Source organism: Camelus ferus, chromosome 14 (genome assembly GCF_009834535.1).
Source record: "Camelus ferus isolate YT-003-E chromosome 14, BCGSAC_Cfer_1.0, whole genome shotgun sequence".
Classification (NCBI taxonomy): Eukaryota; Metazoa; Chordata; class Mammalia; order Artiodactyla; family Camelidae; genus Camelus; species Camelus ferus.
In genome coordinates this window covers 15,292,795-15,315,965 of record NC_045709.1, presented here as the reverse complement: position 1 = coordinate 15,315,965, position 23,171 = coordinate 15,292,795, and the positions used below count along the sequence as shown (strand labels likewise).

The window sequence follows — 23,171 nt, the reverse complement described above, 5'->3', positions numbered from 1 at the left end:
AGTGCAGATAGCCTGCGAGGTTAACATACCATCCCTTCTCTTTAATCTCTGATTTCCTCTCATGACATGTATCAAATTCTGGTAAATTGAGAATTGTGTATAATTTAAGAAAATACATTCTATCACACAACATTGTAAACTGACTATACTTTAATAATAAAATATATATAAAGAATGCATTCTAATACTTGGGCAGGAAGAGGGGTTTTTTCCCTCTCTTTTATACATCAAAAACAAAATTAATCAATGTTTCATCCTGGCATTTTTCTTCATTGTTTAAATTTTCTTTCATATCTTATAAATTATAATTTGTTGTCAGGAAATTTTTAAAGGTTATACTGAAATTTTCTTTAAAATATAGTATTGCTTTAAGATTTTCTGTAGAACAAAAATGATCTTTATATAAAATTAGCAGTAGACATTAAAATGTGTCTAGATTTGAAATATTCACATTACTAAATAGTATTCCAAAGTTTTAAACTAAAAGCTCTCTATCAAGATAAATACTAAATTAATCTAATAACCTATCAATAAACATTATGGTTTAAATACTATATTGCTACCTAAATTTACTTATTTTTTATCTCCTAATGAAGATAATGACATTTTGAGGTTTGACTTCCAAAATTAACACCTGTGCAGTTCTAAAACCACTGTAGTGGAATTTGAAACTGTTTTACTTATTTTTTAGACTGTTCTCAACAGACTTGTGAATTCATTCAATTGTAGAAACTTTTCTTCATTGTCTCTGTCTCTAGAATCTGTTATTTTGGTCCATTAACTAATTGTACTGATGCTTCATTGTGCAACATAGCTTATTTTATGTTCTTTGATAAATTGCTTCCCTAAAAGAAACAAAGAGACCCTTTTCTCCCATTTCATTCTGGTAGAAAACATGGTTGGTGCCGACTGTTGAGTCATGTTTTCTATTACTTGGTTGTATAATATTCTTGCTAAAAACTGTAATGTAGTAGAGGGAAATAATTAGGAAGGGGGAAGTTGAGTAAAAAAAGACATTAAAATGGAAGATAGAGAACTTTTTGACTTAGATTTAAAATATAAAAAGTCAAAAGAGAATTTTATATAGAATGAGTGAAAAAGGAAACATTGACAGCATACAGATTATCAAAGGGAAACACTGTCATGTAGATGCCTTTAGAATGTCAATCCTAGATATGTAATGAGAGATACAAACATTTGCAACTAACCTTTGAGTGATCTGTAATTTTGTTTAGGTGTGTGAAGTTTTTCAAAATATTTATACATTATATACAGATATGTATTTGACAAATAAGTAAGAGTAATAATGGTATTGCAGTGGATGGCAAACTTATTCTGTATATGGATCATATAGTAAATATTTTCAGTTTTGTGGGCTATATGTTCTGTCCTAACTACTCAAATCTGCTAGTTTTGCAAAAGCAGCAATACACCATCACGTAGAGGAGCAGGTGTGGGTGTGTCAGTGAAACTTCATTTATCTTTGGCACGTGGGTCCTAGTTTGCTGACCACTGACTTACAGTACCATTTTCGCATAAAATACAAATGTCGCAGTATAGTTTTAGTTTTAAACTAAATTTTATTTTGGTATGAAACTTTATAACTTATTGCTGACCATTGAAAATTCAGTATTTAGAGCTTAAGATATATTTATTATTTCCTGTTAATCAAGAGCTTGCATTTGACTTAATGATCATTTACTGTAGTTTACTTTTTTAAAACAATTTTACTGATTGTTGTGGTCACTATGTTTTATTAGAAGGTGTGTAACATTTTCACATGCAGCCATACTAAATTTTTTTAGCTTTGATACATCTAACATTGAAATTGTACTTAATTTTGAAAGGGTAAGTAGAATGTTAAATGTTCTTTATAATTCTCTATTAAAAATTCAACCCATGAAAATGTCTTTCCAATTTCTCAATATAAGTGTGGATCTCAGACAGTATACTCCTTTTCATCAAAAACAAAATTATTTTCCAATAATCAGCGAGTCCTAGACACGACTTTTCTGAAGTTATGATTTAATGGAGGCATATAGGTTTTATCATGAGGTAAATCTATATTTTAGCCTGGGTTCTACTACTTACTAGATGTGACCTCAACCTCAGTTTCTTCATTTTAATGGTGTTACTTTTACTTACCCATCAGAGAGTTTGGGAAAATTAAGTTAAGTAATACCACTGGATGGAGAAGGCTTTTACTGAGTGTTTCCCTCCTTCACTTCCTTTTGGAACCTTTTATTCAGATTTGTATCATGATAGAATAATCTTCCTATTTATGCAACAAGCCTGTCCCATTCAGAATTCTGAAATTTAAAATAGGATAGTTGAGACAAATTTAGTTATTATAGGTGATCCATTTTGATGGCAAAAGTCTAAAGTGGTGTGATCTTTTTATCTGCTATCTCCATGGGATTGGCATAGTAGTGGTCTGTTTTCTGCCCTTGGACCTTATATGAATACAGTAATCTGTGCTAAGGGTAACATTTGTGTATTGCTGTTGCAGTGTTATGTGAGAAATTTTGAGCTGCTTAATCTTACTTGTAAGGAAATATTTCAATGGAAACCTTACGGAAAAAAGAATATAGATATACAGTGTTTGTATTATAATGACACCTCGAACTTAAAATTCGTTGAAGGAGTAGGATTTTTTGGAGTTTCAGTTTTACCTAGATTACTGAAAATCTTATATTGCATAGAAAATAAATTACAAAAATAAAATAGTTTCAAGTCTCTAAATTAGAGAAATAGTTTTAACTTCAGTAGTCAGGAAGAAAAATAGACCTGATTTCAGTGTGTAGTTTGACCAAGTCTTTGATTTGGGGAAGAAGTATTATTTTTGTTGTTCTTGTTGAGTTTTTGAAGTTAATGTTTCTATGACTAGTCACTTGAATTGTCATTTATATTCTGTACATTGATCAAGTTGGTCATGAATGAAAGCAAGGAATTAGAGAAAAAAATAAAGAGAAGCAAAGAACACGTATCAACTACAAATTGCATAATCATTTTAAGTTGACCATTTTGGTCAACCATCCAGAACACTGGATGTTTAGAATATAATTTGGTGTCATGTACTGTATGCTTTCATTTTCTCTGTTATAGACAAATAATAGAGACTGATATTTCTGGCTTTCCTAATAGTTTCATAATCATAAGAAAGAAGAACAACTTTTTCTGTCAAAAATGATGACAAGGTCTTAATTTTAGTTTGCATTTTCTTATCATTATCAGGATATGTAGCTAATAGATTTGGAGAAACTAGTATTTTTTGTTTGTTTGTTTATCTTGTAACACTGATTATACTTCAGTATTCTCAGGATGCTTTTGTATGTTTTCCTATACAATGTACCATGAAAATAGTGTATTTTGAAATTTATGCTCACGTACATTGTCAAAAAGCAGAGAATGGAAACAGTTGATGACTTTTATTATGAAACTTAATTCTATCCAAATTTTTAATATATTGAATATAATTCTTAATAAGACTCTGAAACTTAGTGTGATATCTATGCGATTATCTTTGTTCACATGCCACCTTGTTTAGTGTATCAATAAGTTCTTTTCTAGCAAGGGAAAGCAGTTTTTAAGTTAGAATCACTTAAATATTTTATTATGTTATTAACTCCTGGGGGTTTTGGTCTATAGAAAAGGTTCCAAATATGTTAAGAAACAAAATGACATGATTCCTTAATGAAAATTCCGGTAGGTTGGTATAGTTTATTTTCCTAAGTCATTTCTGCTTAAACCAGTACTGATTCAGGGCCTTTACAGAGACATTGTTATTTTATTTATTGAAATGTTTCCTTAGTCATCTTCTAGGAAAAGATATTTATTTTGTAAAGTAGAATATGCATAATTTCTAGTATATGAACTCTGTTTACATAGATATTATTTGGGCAGTTACCGTAATGAAAAAATAAATATAAGTCTATTTGATATTTAATTTTAATCATATGTAATTTATAAAATGAATATCTCTTCTGAGAATTTTTGCTTTTAATAAAATAATCAAATATAATTTTAGTATATTATTTTGTGTTTCAATTTTACATTGTATTTTCATTTAATTTTAATAATTTCCTTTTCTTGTACTTTTTTGGTCTGTTGTCTGTTTTGTCTAATGCATGTCCAGGGTTCTAAGGTTAGTATTGCTTAAGTAATTTTCAGGTTTTCAGTTTTAAATTTTATTTTTGCTTATTTATGAAATTTTTGACTTAGTTATACTTTGAGTTTCCATACCATCTTTAACATTAAGTATACTTTGATATGTTTAGAAGACTCAGTAGGAGGATTATTTTCTCAATGCACTGATGAATTAATTTTTTATTATTCACAGTAATCTTTAGACTAAACTATTGTAATAGAGTGAAAACAACAGTATTTCAGTCATATGTACAATCAAGTGCTAACTGGTTCCAATGAAAGAAAATTGGATGGAATATTATGTTAAGATTTAATAATAATCATAAGTGGGTAATCTTTATTAATCTACATTAAACCTATGTTATGATATTTATGTAACATTTCTTCATATTTATAATTTACTTTTACATAGAATTAATAAGAACTCCCTTTTAGGTTACTGGTTGTGTTAAAATTTTAAAATAAAAAGCTTTCTTATTTTGCTTAGTCAAAAATAACAATTTGGCAAATTACATGGTTGACTAATAACTCTGTTTATAATTTCTGTTTATAATTTACTCATTTAAAAATGAAAACATTCTTTGAAGCTTAGGCCTTTTAGACCCCAAAAGACTTAAAAATAAGATCATTAATTAGTAAAATGAGTTAAATTTCTCATAATTTTAGTAATTCAAAATAATGAAGAATTTCTGTGAGAATGCATGTATAGATATCCTAAAATTCTAGTATTTTGAAAATTTTTCAGGATGTTTGATAGACCTCAGCAATGGCCGGACTTCCAGCCCATTATAACACACTTATATTGATAACATGTTTAAAAGAAGGCTTTATATAAAACTAATTTTTTGACTTTTATTATATACTAGTGTGTCGTGGTCACAGATTTTTAATTCATGCTATGAAATGATGCTGCATATCAGTGAAGTACTAGGAAATAAGGGATCTTTATTTTTTAAACTCCAAGTAATGAATGAATCATTTCTTTAGGCCGTGGATACCGAATTGGCATAATGTAAATCAATTGAAAACAAATTTTTGTCTATTTTCAAGCTCCTCTTAGAGAGAATGATTGTAACACTATTTTGATGTTACACGGAAGGGAGAAAGACTACATTTTATACTCCACTTATAATTGAGTTCAGTTATATAGTGCTTGCAGTGGAGTCAGCTATCATTTTTCTTATTCACGTTGTACACAAGAAGTGTTTGAGGTGTGTGTGTGTGTGTGTGTGTGTTTTAACTCAGTGTTCCTGCTGACACATGCTAATGTGAATAGCAATATGTTTAAGTAGAATGAAGAGTATAAATAATGTCAAAATGAGACCTTAAATAGGAGCAGGTAGCCTATAAAATATGCTTACTGTATAGCTGAATTTATCATTTGATGCAGAAGTAAGGTTAATCAATACGGCTAGTGTGCCCATTTTAAGAAAATTTAAAAAGTGATATTTTTTATTTATAAGGCATTCCTTACTTTTCTGTTTTTGAGGCACTGAGAAAATGAGGCCTAATCACAATGAACCAAAATAATTAAACTGTTCTATAGTTCACAATGAAAAGTAAAATAAGAAATGTTGCTATTGCTTATAAAAGACAAAGCTGGACATCTTACGAGACAGAATACTTTGTGGATTCCCTTTCAAAGCGGGAAATTATATTTTACTATAGACTTTATTTTAGTGAAAGTACAGCTTCACCAATCTAGAACACTACTGATTTTTCTTATTGCGAGTGTCTTGTATAGGTTGTAAATTAATATCAGAAGAGGAATTAATTACCTTCTTGAGTATTTTTACCTTAAATTTTTACCATACATGCAGGATACCTAGTAGCTTCACATTCTGAAATGGATAAGAAATTGTCATACATTCTAATCTGACAGTTGTCTCATTTTGATGCCAAATGAAAGTGCCATATATCTTTCCTGTTACTCATCATACATTTATGGGAAAGAAAAATTAGTTCATATCATTTTATAAATGAGAGTGATATTTTAGGAAAGAATTATCAATTTTTTTGTCTTTGTTAACTAAAAAAATAGAACAAAACTGGTATAAATACATGCACGTGATTATTTCTAAATATCTTTATGAAATGATCTTAGGTTTGGAACATAGTTTCTATAAGTAATGATGTTTAAATATAACATTGATTTTAAAAATAGACGTTTCTTTTATTTAAGGATAATTTCTGGGTAAACTGATTAAATTTGATAACCAGCTCTTGTGATACGTGGAATTAGTTTATGATTTATAACTTACTTTGTTTACAAAATATACTAAACTACTGTTAATCTGAAGTATGTATATACATGTATTTTATTTCCAAATTTTAAACAAGGCTTAAATTTTCTACTTTCTTAAAGACGGAATTGGAAAATATTGAAGTGACGCAAGGCATGTCAGCTGAGACAGCAGTAACTTTCCTCAGCCGATTGATGGCCATGGTTGATGTACTTGTATTTGCTAGCTCTCTAAATTTTAGTGAGATTGAAGCTGAAAAAAACATGTCTTCTGGAGGTTTAATGCGACAGTGCCTAAGGCTTGGTAAGTCTATTAAGAATAACACCACATGTTAAATAATAACCTACAGGTTGTTTTTTTTTTAATGCTCTGTGATACATAAAGTATTAATGATATACTTTGATGATTATGTAATGTAAAGATTACCTTGTAATTCTTCAGAATTCCTAAACTGAAAAATCATAGTATCTTCACATTGGAGATTTTATGGGATTGATCTTTAATGGATTATAATTTGCAATAAAGTCAAATATATTTTGAATTGTTTCAAACACAGTAGGACTATAACATTTTTCATTAAAGTGATTTTAATGTAAATCCATTTATGAATCCTTTTTTTGGTAAACTAAAACAGAGGATAGCTGTCCTGAGCCTACAAGCTTATTAGGAAACTAATGACATAGTTTTATGCATGTAATGCTAAAGGATAAAATCGACTCTGCCAACATCCTTGATACGTTGTCTTTTTACCCATAATTTAACAAACTGTGTAAAAATCTACACGTCTGTAGTTTCAGGGGAGAGGTTGTTTCTCAACCAAGGAAGGAGTAAGAACTTGCTTTAAGAATAATGGAATGAAACATGCTCTTTATGTTGTTTTGCTTTTTTGTATTTTCCTGAGAGGAACCATTTCCTATCCATTGTAAGGGAGAGATTGACCACAAAGAGATCCCTCTGTCAACCAGGGGGTGTGGGAAAATTTACAGCGGGCCATCACAAGCATTTCTGTTGTTATTTAACAATAGGTGACAGATTGAACTTTGTGAGAAAGACAAATATTTTTTTAATGCCTCAGTGTCTTGAAAACAGCATTTATTTGGTTAAACCTTTATTTCTGAATATATTCCAAGGCTTTACTGCTGATTTCATTTTTGTTGTAATGATTCCTAGCAGATTTAGTTTTTATCATCCACAGTCAAGTTTTGTAAGTGAATAATAATGAAGCAATTATATATCGATATGTGCTGTTTACTGTCCAAGGATTTTTCATATACTGATTCAGTTAATCAGTATATACTCATTTTCTAATGAGGAAACTGAGGCACAGATAGTTTAAACGGCTGACCCAAGACCACACAACTTATAGCCAGGATTCAAACTCAGATGGCCTGATTCCAAAATTTGTACTGTTTATTACTATGCTTTACTGCTTCTTAAAATAAGTCAGTGAATGAAAAGCTTGTTCTTCCTGAATGCTTGTTGACAAAGGCCGTAGGCTTTCTTACCATGAAGACAGGTGGATTTTGAGACTTGTGAGACTTGACAATTATCGCCTGACTTGGCAGTGTTGTACCCTATATGGTCACCAAGATAGTCAAATAAGGACAATATCCTTATTATTTAAAAAATTATCAAATGTGAGTAAGTTTTTAAAAATTTTTATTGATCCATTAATTCCAGAATTTTGAAGGGTTGAAGGGGATAGAGTAAGAAAGGATATACTGGGAACTTCAGAGGCCCTCATAAAATTCTGTTTCTTCAGCTGATTAGTAGTTTACGGGTAATTTGTTTTTATTTTTTGACTTCATGAATGTTTTGTATGTACTTTTCATTACTGCATTTTATAATTAAAAAACATTTATTAATCTGATTGATTTGAAGAAGAATAATGGGATGGAGAAAATGGAAGAAAAAATTTTTTAAATATGTCAAAGTCAATAGTTTATATTAATAAAATTAAAAAAAATTTAAAACGTGTCAAAGTCAATAGTTTATATTAATAAAATGTTTTTGTTTTTTAAAAAAGTTTGCTGTGTTGCTGTGAGAAACTGTTTAGAATGTCGGCAGAGACAGAGAGACAGGGGGACCAAACCTTCCCATGGAAGCAGTAAACCTCAAGAAGCTCCCCAAGGTGTGACTGCCACAGCAGCTTCCAAGGTAATTAGACATTTTCTCTGTTCAGTATAATTTATAATTTTTTTTTTAAGTTTATGAAAACAAAGTGACATGGTATCACTTCATGGAAGAGTGAGGGCTTGATAATCGGATGGCTATACAGTCCAGTTCTGGCTTCTCCTCTTCAGAATTGTTACCAAGATTACTTAACCTCTCTGAGACTGGTAGTTTGTGGTTACTAAATGAAGATACTGGTAATTTCTACTTCGTAGGGTTCTTATAAGGATTATATTCATAGCACTGAAGAGTTTTTAATTATTACTATTTTTAATAGTTACATATATTCTCACAGAGTTCAATTTGTGAATAATGTACTTTTTAAATGGATATGCTTTGGGGGTTAAAAGTCCCATAATATTCAACAAAAATGTATTGAATGCTCGTAAAATGAATGAATGGTTTACAGTATCTTGGAATGCCTCAGTGGTTCTCATTCTGTTAGTTCTCTTTGTTGTATGTTTAGCTGACCATTTGCATCACTTCCAGAGTTGCAGTTACAGGACTTTTAGGTCCTACATAACTGACCCTTGCTTAACTTCAGCTACAGCTTGGATCTCCTGACCCTTGCTTTTACCATTCTAGTCACATTGTAGACTTCATGCAGTTCATCAGAAGAATTTTTTTTTTAATCTTTAGACTTTGGCATAGCTTCCCTTTTCTTGAAATGTCCATCCTTATTTTTCACTCCATTGCATCTGTTCCACTCTTGGCCTTAGCTTAAGTTTAACTCTCTGAGGGAAACGTTTTCTGATAGCTTCACTGGCACCCCAAGCTAGGGGAGGTTCCTCTGTTTGATATTTTCTTAAAATCCAGTAGGCCTCTTATCACTTGCTGTATTTATATTAGATGTTTGATAGCGACACAGTGGTTTTTTGCTCAATGAGTGAAGACATGAAGTAAAAGTTTAATTCATTAAAAGTTCTGTGGCTTCAAACTTCTGCAGCTTTCAAGCAAAACAACCACACATTTAGTATAATTGTATTGCAACCTCACTTTTTCATTACTGTTAGAGAAACATTCCTGAAATAATTAGGCCATATATTATTTAACTGCTGACAAGGTTCTCCGTTGCTTAGAAAATTAAATATAAACACATCAGCAGTAATGTTTCATGTTATTTGTGTAGGGATAGGAGACCGTACGTTACTTGAGGACATGTCCATATCTTATACACATTTGTAATTATAAATATACACCGTGTATGGCCCTATGGGTACTTTATCAAAAGAGCACAAAGTCTGGAATCAGACAATTCTGACTTTGTACCCTGGCTCTACCACTTTGTGGTTTTGTGACCCAAGACCAATTCCTTAGTCTCCTGTGCCTTAGTTTTCCAGTCTTTAAAATGGGTATATATCTTAATTTATAAGGTATTTGTATGAATTAAATAAAACACAATAATGTGTTGAAGTACTTAGTAATTCCAGAAATGCAGTGAAAAGTCAATTAATACTAATTCCCTTCCTCTCTCTAGGAGTTAGCTACTCCGTATATATACTCATGAAGTGAATAAATTAGTATTTTTGAGAACTTAGATTTTAAAGGTTTCTGTCAGTGGACAATAGGGAGTTTTTCAAGTCTGTCAAATCAAGCATCACACTGATGATTATAGAAAATGGACAGAAAAGCTCAGTGAGAGGGAAATTCATAGTAACTTTGTTGAGCTATTCAGTGTCTCTCTAGCAAGACTTTGGCAATGAAAAATGGATAAGTGATGGATATAGAAATACTAGGGGAAAATTTGAGTTGGTACAAAAACACCTTTCAGAATAGAGAATCAGTGAACCTAGTTGGGTTTTCTCCCTGTTTTTATGCATTTTTAGTGTGGCAACTGAGTAAGTAAATTCATAGTTAATTTTGGTGTATTACTAACCTGTGTGGACTTGCATTAGCTACACATTTTCATCAGGCCTCATTTTTCCTACTTTGTAAAAAAGAGCAATGATATAAGCTTTTCCTATAAAAAAGTCTCAGATTATGGACATGTAAATACTTTATAAACTGTAAAATAGTGTATAAATTAAAATTATATAAATTTTTTCATCTATGCTATTAATAGTGTATTCTTTCTTTAATCATCCTGTGATAAAGATAATTAGCCTATTATTTAGATATAGCTGAGATTCAGAGAGGTTAAATATCTCACCTAAGGTCATATGGCTGGTAAATTTTGGAATTGTGAAGGAAGCCAAATAACTATCAACCTTCAAATACCATACTCTTTCCACTATGCTGTGCTGCAAAGGAATCAAACGTCTTAATTTAAGAGTGAAGTAGCATAATTGAGGCTTATAGAGAAATAGAAGGAGGCTTATTACTTATTTTTAATTAGAGTAACAAATTACTCTATGTGTAGGAATTGTATTTGGTACTTTACATATATCATCTAATTTAATCCGCACAATTTTTAACATATTTTGTAAGTGAAAAAATGCTAGGTTGGGTTTCAGAATTCTGTCTCACAAGTTTGCTGTGTGACATATTACCTAAAACTTGTGGATTTTTGTATCTTCAACTATAGGAAGGATTTTTAAGGTGATTATCTTTAATATCTTTCAGCTTTAATATTAAGGCTACAACTAAATTTTTTTGTTACCATTTCTAACTTTTTGTAGATCATGAAATGCTTACACACATGAAAGCTCATGTAATAATGTAATATAATAATCTCATACATTATAAAAGCATGATGGATAAATGAACCCGATGACTCAAAGAGATTTATTAACTAGAGGTACAGAATGTGAAGCTCACAAAAATGTAGTTACAAGCTTGAGGTCACATAGCGGAGATTTGAGCCCAGAGTATAAGATCAATCTTCTGCCACAGTCTCCCAGCCTTTCTGAGTCTATAGTGGTAGCTGTGCTGATAAAGAACGGGAAGAACACTAGGAAGCGAAAGCAGGACAAGAGTAGAGGGGAACGGGAGAGGCTTGGTAATAGAGCATGGCTGTCAGTGAGTGTTCAGTGATGAGGGGAAGGGAAGAATCGGGCCAGCTTAATGCCTAAATTAAAGAGATTAGAAAGTATACTGCTATATAAGTTTCTGCAGTATACTATTTTTTCAAAATTCTGTCTTTTTTCAAGACTCCCCTAGAGAATGTTCCAGGTAACCTGTCTCCGATTAAGGATCCCGATAGACTTCTTCAGGATGTGGATATCAATCGCCTTCGTGCTGTTGTCTTTCGGGATGTGGTAAGTTATGCCCGCCTGATTTTCCAGAAGAAAGCTTTCCACTGACATTTGTGTAAAATAATTTAAAATTTAGAAGAAAGCTGCATGTTAAAACTAAATGCCCTAGTGTCAGGGATTGTAGGTTTATAAAATACTTCTGTTTGTAAAATGGTTGCGTTTAGCTTTCTCTGAAAACTTATTGATATGTAATTTTTAATAATGTGACAATGTTGTTTCATTTGTATGTATACTAAGAAATGGAATAACTTTGCAAATTATAATTGACTTTATCTTGAATCTGCTACTCCTGTCTTTTGGAATTCCTTGCTCCATCTCTAGATACTGAATGTATTGTTATCGATGTTCCTTGTATTGTGGATAGAAGGAATTAATTCATTAAGGTGTTATTGGCAATTACTTTGAGGGGCAGTTACTTTTGAGAGAAGAATCTGCATTTAAAAATATACTTATCAACGGGAATTTGAGTTAAGTTGCTTAATAAAGCTTAAGGAAAAAGAAAGCTTACAGAAATGGTTTCATGGAACCCTCCCAATATATGATCACTTATTCATAGTAAGTAAAAATAAAATTGGCCTTTCCACAAGTTGTGTAGAAGCATACAAAGCATTTCACAGCAGACTCATTATCGGCAGTGCTCCTTAATCTGGTTACTAGTTTACTAGCCATTTTGGATCCTGTTTATCTTATTTTAATTGATGATTTATGAAACGTAGAAGGAAGTTTATATTTTACATTTTAAATTTACATTTAACATGTTACATTTTACATGTAACATGTTACATGTTAGATTTAAATTTACATTTAACAATAAATTGGATGGAGTACTTTATACTTGAGAAAGTGGTTAAAATATATTTAAAAACAGCATAATGCTGCATGGTATATGGGATAGAAAAAATTGTCACTCTCTTAAATATATAACAGTTTTTATAAATCACTAGGAAATTTAGAAACATACCAACAGAAGAATAGGCAGTGAACATAAAATATGAAAAACAAGGTAACAAACACATGATTTAAAAGCTAGTATTGCCAGTAGTCAAAGAAATGCAAATTAATATAACAGTGAGATATTTTTACTATTAAATAAACAAAAATTTTTGTATAATAATACCTATTATTACAAGAGTGAACTGAAACATGCTCCATCACTTATCACTGGTAGGAGTATAAACTGGATACACTTTCTGAATAGCTGTTCATCAATGTGTGTTAAAATCTTAGAAATATTGATGCTGATGACCAGTGGTTCTACTCAAGCTATTTAACCTCATGTGCTCATCAGAGCTGCCTACAGGAAAATTGACAACATTATAAATATCCAACATAGAGCTTAATAAATCATAGTATATTCATTTAGCAAGAAACCATGTAGCTATTAAAATCATAATTTTGAGGAGAACTTAGTGACATGTAAAATGCTTATGATATATTTTAAAAGAAAGCAGCACTATACAAAAGTATTTATATTACACAAAAGCTATATTTGTATGTTGAGTGGACGTACATGCACATGTGCACCTTTATTTATTTTTTTAAAAGTCTAGGAAAAATACACCAAAATGTTACCAGCTATTATCTCTAGGTAAACAGTTTTTGTTTGGTAGGTTTTTTGTATTTTCAAATTTTCTGTAATAAACCTGTTTTTGTAATTAGCAAAAAATAAAGGAATTTTTAAAAATAGGAGATTAAAGACATAATAGCATAAAAACCATGATGTAAGAAAGAAACTCTCCATAATCTGGAGTTGAATCCGGACGTGGAAGAGAATTACTTACTAACAGTTTAACCGTTTAGAAATGGGAATTATTTATCCTGAAAAAAATGTGTTATGGAAAGAATGTTTTTTTGTTTTAAATGAAGGATGATTTAAACAAGGAGCATGTCTTCATCTCCAGGAGACTCACTCAGACCTAATGTAGAAGGGGTTTTTGGTAAGAGTGACGTTGCATTTAAATTGTTAGTAAATTCTGCATTGGGTTATTGAGGTAGATTATGATAATTATTCTAATATTCATACATGTTTTACATCTATGTTGGATAATCAAGCAGTGGTGCTTATTACCTTTCTCCCTGAAGGAAGGGAAGTAGTGTTTCAGGTGTACCTTCCAAACATGATCAAGGTAACATAACTTGTGTTCACTGAGTTTATACTGTGTATGAGACACAATATATATTATCCTAAGCTTCCAGTAAAAGGTTAAGAGAAAGTTAAGGTTCAGAAACATTGAGGTGACACAGCTAGTGTGAAAGTCAGAATCCCAAGGTAGATTTTTTCAAAGCATACTTCATAATCTAAGACACATTTCTTTTTTTCATTGTAAATAATCTCTGAAATTCAGAAATTCATATAACAAATATAATTTACAACTGCTATACTTTATAGTCAATTGTAGATATACTCAGATTTCTCCTTGACTTTTGAAATTTTTATGAATCAATAGTCATTTTTAGTTGTCTTAATTTCAAAAGCAAGTAAGATCAAAAATTAGATTTCTAAGGAAAATATACTGTGTATAATATGTGATGTATATGTATATAGAAAAGCTGTCTATTACCCACAGAATATGAAATACTAAATTCATAATATTTCATAACAAAATTAATCTACTTTGGTCATTTTCTCCACTAGCTGTACTAATTCTGCTTCATAGTATAAATCATCAGTAAATATTTCTCATTTGCTTTCTTTTCTGACAACTGCATATAAATTTTGAATCTTGTTCACATTGTGCTTAAATGATGTAAAATTATAAAGTGCCTGTTTTGGAGACACTAGGTGTCAATGTGTGTTTGTTTTCCTTATTCCCAGCATGCTACTTTTTGCCTGCTATCCGTGGGCCACAGTAATTACTTGCTGTTTCGGTTTGAAGCATCAATTTTACCTAGCCTAGAAAACAGGCTTAATAGCCATTTGTGTATGATTCCTTAGATAACGGTCTAATTTGGAAGTAGTGTTAGAAATCATTTAAATTTGCCTTCTCAACAGTTTTTCCCTGTAGGATGATTGTCTAGGCTTTATGGATAGAGCTCTCAAGGTTATATGCAGCTCTTTATATTTTTGTAAAGCATACTTAATATCTTCCTTACTAGACTGCAATCTGCTTTTTAAAAACTATTCTTTTTATCCTAACTTGGCCCATCTTTTTCAGACCTTTTACACTTTGCTGTTCTCCCCTGGAAAAACTCCATTTGTCCCTAAGCTTTTGAAATTGGGATCCTCAAATACTGGCAATGTTTTAGAGGTTTCCAGTGCAGAATATTGGGACCGTTACTTCTTTTTATCTGTTTATATAGTCAAACATTGCATTAGCTTTTTCTTAAGATGCCATGTCACACTTTTAGCTCATACTGAACTTGTATAAAATTCATGTTTTATGCATCCCCATTTTTATCTTTCTTTTTTTTACGCATATTGTTTCCTGCTCAAATAGTGATGTTAGAATTGTATGTGTATTCCCATTGTAATTTTATTCTGTTAATTTTTTGTTACAACATTTGAAACTCTTGACTTTTTTATCCAGCCATTAAATTATTCTTTTCAAGGTTGTACCATCTGCATATTTCATAAACATTCATTCTCAGTTGTTACGAAAGTAATGGATAATAGGGGTGAAGAGGACAAAGAATAAAATTTTGTGGCACATTCAGCAAAATTTTAACATTCTCATATTTTGAAGTTACATTTCAGCCTATCAGGATATATTTCTGGAGTTCTGCATCTAGACTTAAGTGATAGTTATTAAACAATAATATATATATACATACCTAGCAAGTTTTAATAAAAGTTAAATGTCATATTTTGCTTCCATACAGAAAATGGAACAGGAATAGCTTTCTGTACTCTTTAGAATTTATACTTTAAAATTTTGAGTGTCAAGCTGCCCTTTGGTTTCACGCAGGACGATAGTAAGCAGGCGCAGTTCTTAGCGCTAGCTGTCGTTTACTTCATCTCCGTTCTGATGGTTTCCAAGTATCGTGACATTTTGGAGCCCCAGCGAGAGACTGCAAGAGCTGGAAGCCAGCCAGGTAGAAACATCAGACAAGAAATAAATTCGCCAACAAGTACAGGTACTTAATATTTGTCTAATTATTTGAATTTTCATCATCATTTATCTCTCTTATTTCATTTTTACATCCAGACTTTAAACTGGTCCTAGTCATAATAACCTCAAAGATTTGTAAGTAGGTGGTATATAAGTGCCAATCTGGTATTTTAAATTACATAAAAATGTATGAATATTTCCATAATATTTACTATATTCTCATTTGTTCAGAGATTTTTGGTTTTAAGTTTTCCATTTATTAATACAAATCATTTATACTCCCATTTAACGTGAAAATAACTCATATATTTTAAATGTTATTTTTAACCTTTATAAACAAATGCAAATAGACAGTCCTAACAGAGTAGTTAGTTCATGACCAACAATAAGCCAAAATAGAAATCTTTACAGCCAAGTTCAAAGATAGCATCCCTCTTTCTTTTTCTTTCTTTCTTCCTTTTTTCCCTTTCTTTCACTGTGTATAGTTATTTCAGTATCTAAATATTACATTAGCAATTCATAATTAAACATACATTCTAAACTTTATACAAAACAAAGACTTGTAGACAGCAATGACCCCAAATCTTGGGTCATGTCTTTCTCATTATAGAAGATGTTCATGTTGTAGGAGTTTGTGTATTATTAGCTTTGTCTCCTCTACTTGAAAATGATTAACACATTTTCTGGCAATTAATATTTTAATATCATGGGGTTCCTTTTATCAATTGCATTTCCTGCCAGGTGTTTACATCAAGATTATTTCTCTGTTGTTTGCAGTGTAACTGTAATAACCAGTGGTTATTTCCTGTACCACTGGATTAATTTGTAATAAAATTACCTTTCCTAAATAAATTCATATGATATATAAATAAAATGAATATTTTAAAAATAAGTAGAAATTAGTGGTCAAATCTCTGCATTTTATCTTCCATAATCATGTCATATTTCATTTACATTTCATTACTGTTGTGGAAATACAGATGTTTAACTACAGTACTGTGGTGTTGCATGCTGTATTTATTTTAAGTACATAAGCATGATGTTATTTCTTTGGAGTATACTTTTACTTTGAACTTTATTCTTCAAATTAAACGTTATCCTTCCATTCCAGTTTATGTCTTTTAACCATTGAAGACACTGAGAGTTTATATGTTAGTCAACTTTCTTCATTTTTAATGCATTCATAACAGTCATATATGTATAAAACAAGCAATATTTTAGTGAACCTTCCAGTTCTGGTTTTCTCATGTGTTTGTATGTCTCTGTGTATGTTGCTAAAATTGTTCTACTTAACAAGTATATTATTTCCTTACTCTTAATACGTACCTCTTTCCTTCCTCCAGAGATGCAGTCTTTATTGCTAGTACTGTTTGCATGTTGCAGTGATATAGAATTGTCTTGGATCTTCAGTGGACCATGTTGCAGGTTGTTACATGCTGGCTCAAATTTGACTCCATGATTTTCTCCACAGTTGTGGTCATACCATCTATCCCTCATCCAAGTCTGAACCATGGATTCCTTGCCAAGTTAATTCCTGAGCAGAGCTTTGCCCACTCATTTTACAAAGGTAATATTGACCTCATCTCCTGACCTGTTTGGGTATTCTTATTTCACCTTTTCATCAGTTATTATACAATAAACATCCATAATGTAATTGTTTATAAAGAAGTATATACCTCAGGTGTCATGGAGATATGATACATTGTGTTTATACCTGGCTATTGAGAGCAAAATAGAGATTTTATATTTGTATCCCATCATATTTCTTTAAGTATCATCTGCAAATTAAGGATACCTAATTATATGTATAATAATATACACAATGGTAGCATTCACTGGAGATTGCAGAAGAGTCCCACTTTATATTAGCAGGACTAAATTAGTCCTAAAATAAAGGCCACTGTAGCCTCACAAGAAAAATTTAAAAACAAGCCTTGCAAGCATCAAACTGACCTATAAGTTATTTAGCTTTGTTAGAACAAAGTTCTAACTCTTTTTAAAGGAATACAAAAATTTCTTCACCAAACAATGTAAAATTCAACATTAAGCATTCAATAAAAATGTTTAAATGTGCAAAGGAGCAAGAAAATATGATGCATAAGCCGAAGAAAAAATGTTAGTCGATAGAAACAGATTCAGAAAGGATAGAGATAGCCAAATTTCAGATAAGGACACCCGAACAGCTATTTTAAGTATGTTTAGGATGTTTTTCAATCTAAAGGAAAAAGTGAATATAATGAGAAAAATGGAGGATTTTTTTTTTCTTCTAAAGAACCAATTGGAATTTTGAGAGATGAAAAATAAAATAGCCATAATGATATCTCTGGGTAATGTTAACATGAGATTAGTCTCTGCGGAACACAGGATTGTGGTGAGTCAAAGTATGCTCCCATCCCTCCACCCCAAGTTTTTCCCATATACGCACCCTGCCTAATTCCTGGGACATTGAATATGATGGATTTTACTCTTGTGACTAAGTTATATACGTCAGAACAGTTGCTTTTAAGAAAAGCTGATTATACAAGTAGCCCTGACCCAATCACATGAGCCCTGTAAAAGCAAAAGGTTTTCTCTGGCTGGTTTAGAACAGGAAGTGAGAGACTCAAAGTGTTAGAGGGATTTGACATAAGGAAGTTCTTCACTTCTGAGACGGAGGTGACTGTGCAACAAAGACTTGAGATCACCTTGTAGGAGCTGACAGCACCTCCCAGCTGATAGTCAGCAAGAAAGTGGGGGGACTTAAACCTACAACAAGTAACTGAATTCTGCCGATGACTGAAGTAAGTGTAGAGAGGGCCCTCAGCTCCAGATAATAACCACTGTTCAGTGTACTTCCTACATTGGGTAATGATATGGATGACCAACTAATAGAACAAATAAAGCAGCAAGGTATTTTTATTACAACTTGATAAATGCATAGATATTTTTTATAAATGTGCAAACTTTGAACATCATGATAAAATGAAAGACAAATTCTTTTTAGCTTTATTACTTACAAACACATCCAACTCTGAGCTGTTATAAACTAAGAAGGATTTAATTCAATTTGATTTGATTCAGGTCGATTTGATTCAGTTCGATTTAATTACATGTTGTCTGGAGTTTGTTTTATGTAGAAGTGTGTTCCAAGAGCTTAGCTGTAGTGACTGGAATATACTGTGGAGTAGTTAACCAGATTAAGGAGCGTGCATCAGAATATCTATGCACTGCTTTTATCAAGAAAGGTTTACCATGAAACAATTTTAGCTGAACTATACAGTGGTCTTCATGGTATAATAAATTCTGAATTACTTTAAGGCTGATGTGGTAAATTTCCTATTCTCTTTATTATGTGGTGGTGTGGAAGGTGATGCTAACTGTTACTGCATGCTGTGATGCAGTGGTTATTGAGAGAAGTTCTGTTGATGATGTTGGAAATACACAGTCAACTCTTAGTGTTTTTACAGGATAAGAAACCAGTTTCATTCCACTCTTTAAAGATTAATAGGATGAGCTTCTTTGTCAGACATATAAAATTTGTCAAATGAATTCAGTACTTCCAACAAGAAAGTACTGCAGTGTGTATTTTTATTGGCAGAAAAGATCAAAGGACAAAAAAAAAGTTAGACTCTTAGAAGAACATAGTTTCTATGACATGCTTCATAATTTGATAATTATTGTTTAATAATATTATTTATTATTTAATAGTTATTTTTATGAAGTTTCGTGATCTTTAAGAGTGATCTTGATTTGGCTCAGCCTTGAAAAGCTCCTATCATTTCATATACTTGATAGAATGTTTTGTATTTTATTAAAAGAAGATTAAAAGAAGATTCATATATAAAAAATTAATAGAACAGGAATCTATTTCTTTCATTAAAATATAATTAATATTTGATTATAACTATATAGGATAAATTACTGCAACTGAGCATTGATGAATATTGAGGGTATATTTTGAATATATAGCATTTCTAGTTTCATTTCAGGTAAAAGTGTAAAATGAATACATATTCTGAGCTCTCTAAGTTTTCATTTTATCAGCATACCTCTGTGACATGGCTTCCTCCACTTTGCATGTTATTAAAGCAAAATAAAGCAAAACAAAATAGGTTAGTTATATGCTACTCCCGTGAGTAGTAGTATTGCCATTTCTACTTGGATTAGATAAAGTTAATAGGCAAAAGTTGATCACACTATAAACTTTAAATATTCATATTCACAGTATTTGTTCAAAATATTTATGTAGGCATTTCCTTTGGGTAATCACCCTTTGCTCAAAACTTTTTGTTTAGTTATGATAGGTACTAAAAAAACTTCTAAGTGTAATAACATATGTCTATATTGATCATCTATACACACAATTTCAGTGGATAATGTGGACAGTTTTTGTAATTTTTTTCCTAATGTTACCTTTGTTCTGATTATATTTACTGAAATTTAATTCTATGTCTATGGAGGCAAATTAAATTTTTTATGCTTTTATTTTGTGTACTTCAATTTTTTTTGTTTTTTCAATAATTTGTATTTATTTCATTTTCAAAAAATGTCATTTAATGATGGATTGAAAAAAATAGTAAATTTTTACAAATAGTTCGATAAGACTGATCTGGACTACTTTTCAACTCCTTGACACTTTACTCCTTTCTTTCAGCTCCTTATTGAGACTTTTTAAAAATCCTAAACTAGCTGTTTGGCCTCTCTCTTCTATTTAAATTTGATAGTTCTTCAAAGTCATAGCCCTTCTTCGAGTATTGCATAGTTTCTTGGTTTGACTTCTTGTCTCTAAACATTTAGTTTTTTACTGATGACAGTTTTTAAAATAACACTAATATATAAAATAATAAAGTAACGGAATATAATTTATATTGAATATAATACATTCATATAATAAATATTTTATAACAAATGTAATAAATTAATTTTTCTTTCTGAAGATCTCTAAGGGATTCCTATAATTTGGGGAACAAAGTTAAAATGTCTTAATAGGGGCAAGACTGCGCTAGCTCTAACTCACCAGGATTACTACTGTTGCCTCTGAAGGGATTTCTTCACCAATTGACTTACTGATCTTAATTCTATTTTTTTTATAGTTTTGCTGCAGTTTATTGTAAAATATAAGTGAGATTATGTCCCTTTTTGACGTAAAATTTTCTCATAACATTTAGAGTAAAATAATCACTACCTTCCGAGCTTCATCTTACATGGTTTTTCCATTGCTCATTATGCTACAGTCAGACTACTTTTTAGTTCTTTAATCAAGCATTTTCCTGCCTCGTGATCTTTGTATTTTGTTCCTATTTTTTTGTTCTCTCTTTTCTCTATTTTTTGTATGACTGTAGAGTGCTCATCCTTCATGTGTCTGGTTAAAGGTCACCTCCACACAGAGGCTTTCCCTGACTACTACAGCCAAGTAGCTTCCACCCCCCACAACCACCTTATTTTCTATCATAGTTTTATCTTCGTTTCCTTTCTTGCACTCATACAACTTATTTATTCATTTATTGTAATATATACTTCAAGAAGGTGACCCTGTCTAGCATGCCACTTGGAAGTAAATACAGTAAATATTTGTTAAGTAAATGAGTAAGACAGTGAGAAAACTAAACTATTTTTTAAAAAGCTGAGTACTCATGGTAGCCATAAAATGTATTTCATTAATAGACATACTAAAAACAGAGAAAATAATTTTTTCTTGGTAACTTGTCCTAGAAGCTGTAGAAGCTTTATGTTAATTACTTCACTTTACATTTAAAAAGAAGAATGTTAATATTTAGGTGAACTTACAAATAAATATATGGTATATTAGTTTCCTCTAAAACTTTATTGTCAGGAAAAAGAATTATGTACACAGGAAATAATTAAGATAATGTGGTATTAGTACAAGAATAGACATATGCCATTAAAAATTATAAACAGGCTGGCATTTGTATGAGTATTTCATATATAATAAATATAACTTTTCTAGTCAAATGGAAGTGGAGGTATTTGCAAATGGTATTGGGATTACCAAATGGGGTAGCCAATTGAAAAAAATTAAATTCTATCCTTATTTCATGTATCATGTCAAATAAATTCCACATGTATTAAAATTTAAAGTTAAAAATTAGACAACATAGTTGAAGAAAATTAAATTACTATTTATATAAGAAAATGCTTTAAATCATAACATCAAAGGCTGAAGTTGTAAAGTAAAAGATGTGACTAAATATAAAGTTTTATATATCTACCTGTCTAAAAATATTAACACAATTAAAAGAAAAATGCAAACAGGAGAAATTTATATTCATGTAAAAGTCAGTAGCCTTAATAAATAAATAACTTATAAATCGATTAAAAGGATGTATCGCAGTAATGGTAAAATGTAAGAAAATACCCAACAGCTAACAAAAGAAAGGCAATATACAGTACAAATAAGGTAAATTTTTAAAAATTTACTAATAATCAAATTTATATTGAAACAAAAAAGTATCATAATTTTCAAATTGGGCAAAACTGAAGGATGAGAATGTAAATGTGCACTTTTAACATCATAAAAATATGCATAATCCTTGATCTACTGATTTTATTCTTAGAATTGTATCTTAAGGAAACAATGAAGGATATACGAATAATTTATATACAAATATTTTCACCACTTAGTTTTTATTTATTGCATACTTAGAACTAAAATTAATATTTATTAAATTGTTACATTCATATAATTAAACACTAAGGTTTTTAATATTGTGCATTTGTTACTCTTGCTTTGGAGTCATTTTTAATGGATTCATTGTAATCTGTTATGTGGGGGAATTTTAATTTATTTTGCAAGTACTCTAAAATACTATCATTAATATATTATTTATAGAATTCTTATTGGCTACTGTTGTCAAATATATATTTTAATTAATTACAAGTGAAACTCATGCCCAATTATTCCTAGCAAATATTTTTTAAAAAAACTTTAAAATAAATGTCTCTTCTCAGTTTTAGTAAAAGTACTAACAGAAGCCTCCCTCTTCTCTTTTTTTCTTTCATCTTCTAATTTAGTCTTTCAATTTACCTTATGATTCATTAATTATATATTTGCTGAATAAATTAATGGTTTCCTGTTACATACTAGGTACTGGAGATATAATGGTGAGCAAAAAGTCCCTCTCTTTATGAATTAACATTCTAGTGAGGGAGATAGACTTTTAGAAACCACATAAGCCATGAATTCTAAGAAATGAAATTACAGGTTATTATGAGAAAGTACAGAAGAAGAAACCTAATTTAATTTGGGGGTTGAGAACGGCCTCATGGAAGTGACATTTAAACCTGGAACCAAAGGATGAATTCTGTTAGTTTGGGGAAAAGAATCAGGACAGTGGAAGCACATTCCTGAATTGGTAGCCACATATTCA

At 30.7% G+C, this 23,171-nt stretch overlaps 1 protein-coding gene across 11 annotated transcripts in view; it reads left to right on the top strand.

Moving 5' to 3' along the window:
* Nucleotides 1-23,171, top strand: part of NBEA (neurobeachin) — a 536,625-nt gene that overhangs the window by 153,558 nt on the left and 359,896 nt on the right. For 8 of the 11 annotated variants that reach the window (XM_032496315.1, XM_006182655.3, XM_032496312.1 and 5 more), the window contains 6 exons: nucleotides 4,136-4,144; nucleotides 6,512-6,692; nucleotides 8,416-8,546; nucleotides 11,651-11,758; nucleotides 15,661-15,829; nucleotides 17,276-17,371. In XM_032496315.1, the coding sequence (XP_032352206.1) occupies nucleotides 4,136-4,144; nucleotides 6,512-6,692; nucleotides 8,416-8,546; nucleotides 11,651-11,758; nucleotides 15,661-15,829; nucleotides 17,276-17,371 (694 nt within the window). The remainder of the gene's footprint in view (nucleotides 1-4,135; nucleotides 4,145-6,511; nucleotides 6,693-8,415; nucleotides 8,547-11,650; nucleotides 11,759-15,660; nucleotides 15,830-17,275; nucleotides 17,372-23,171) is intronic. The other 3 variants (XM_032496317.1, XM_032496318.1, XM_032496310.1) reach the window with 1 other exon arrangement.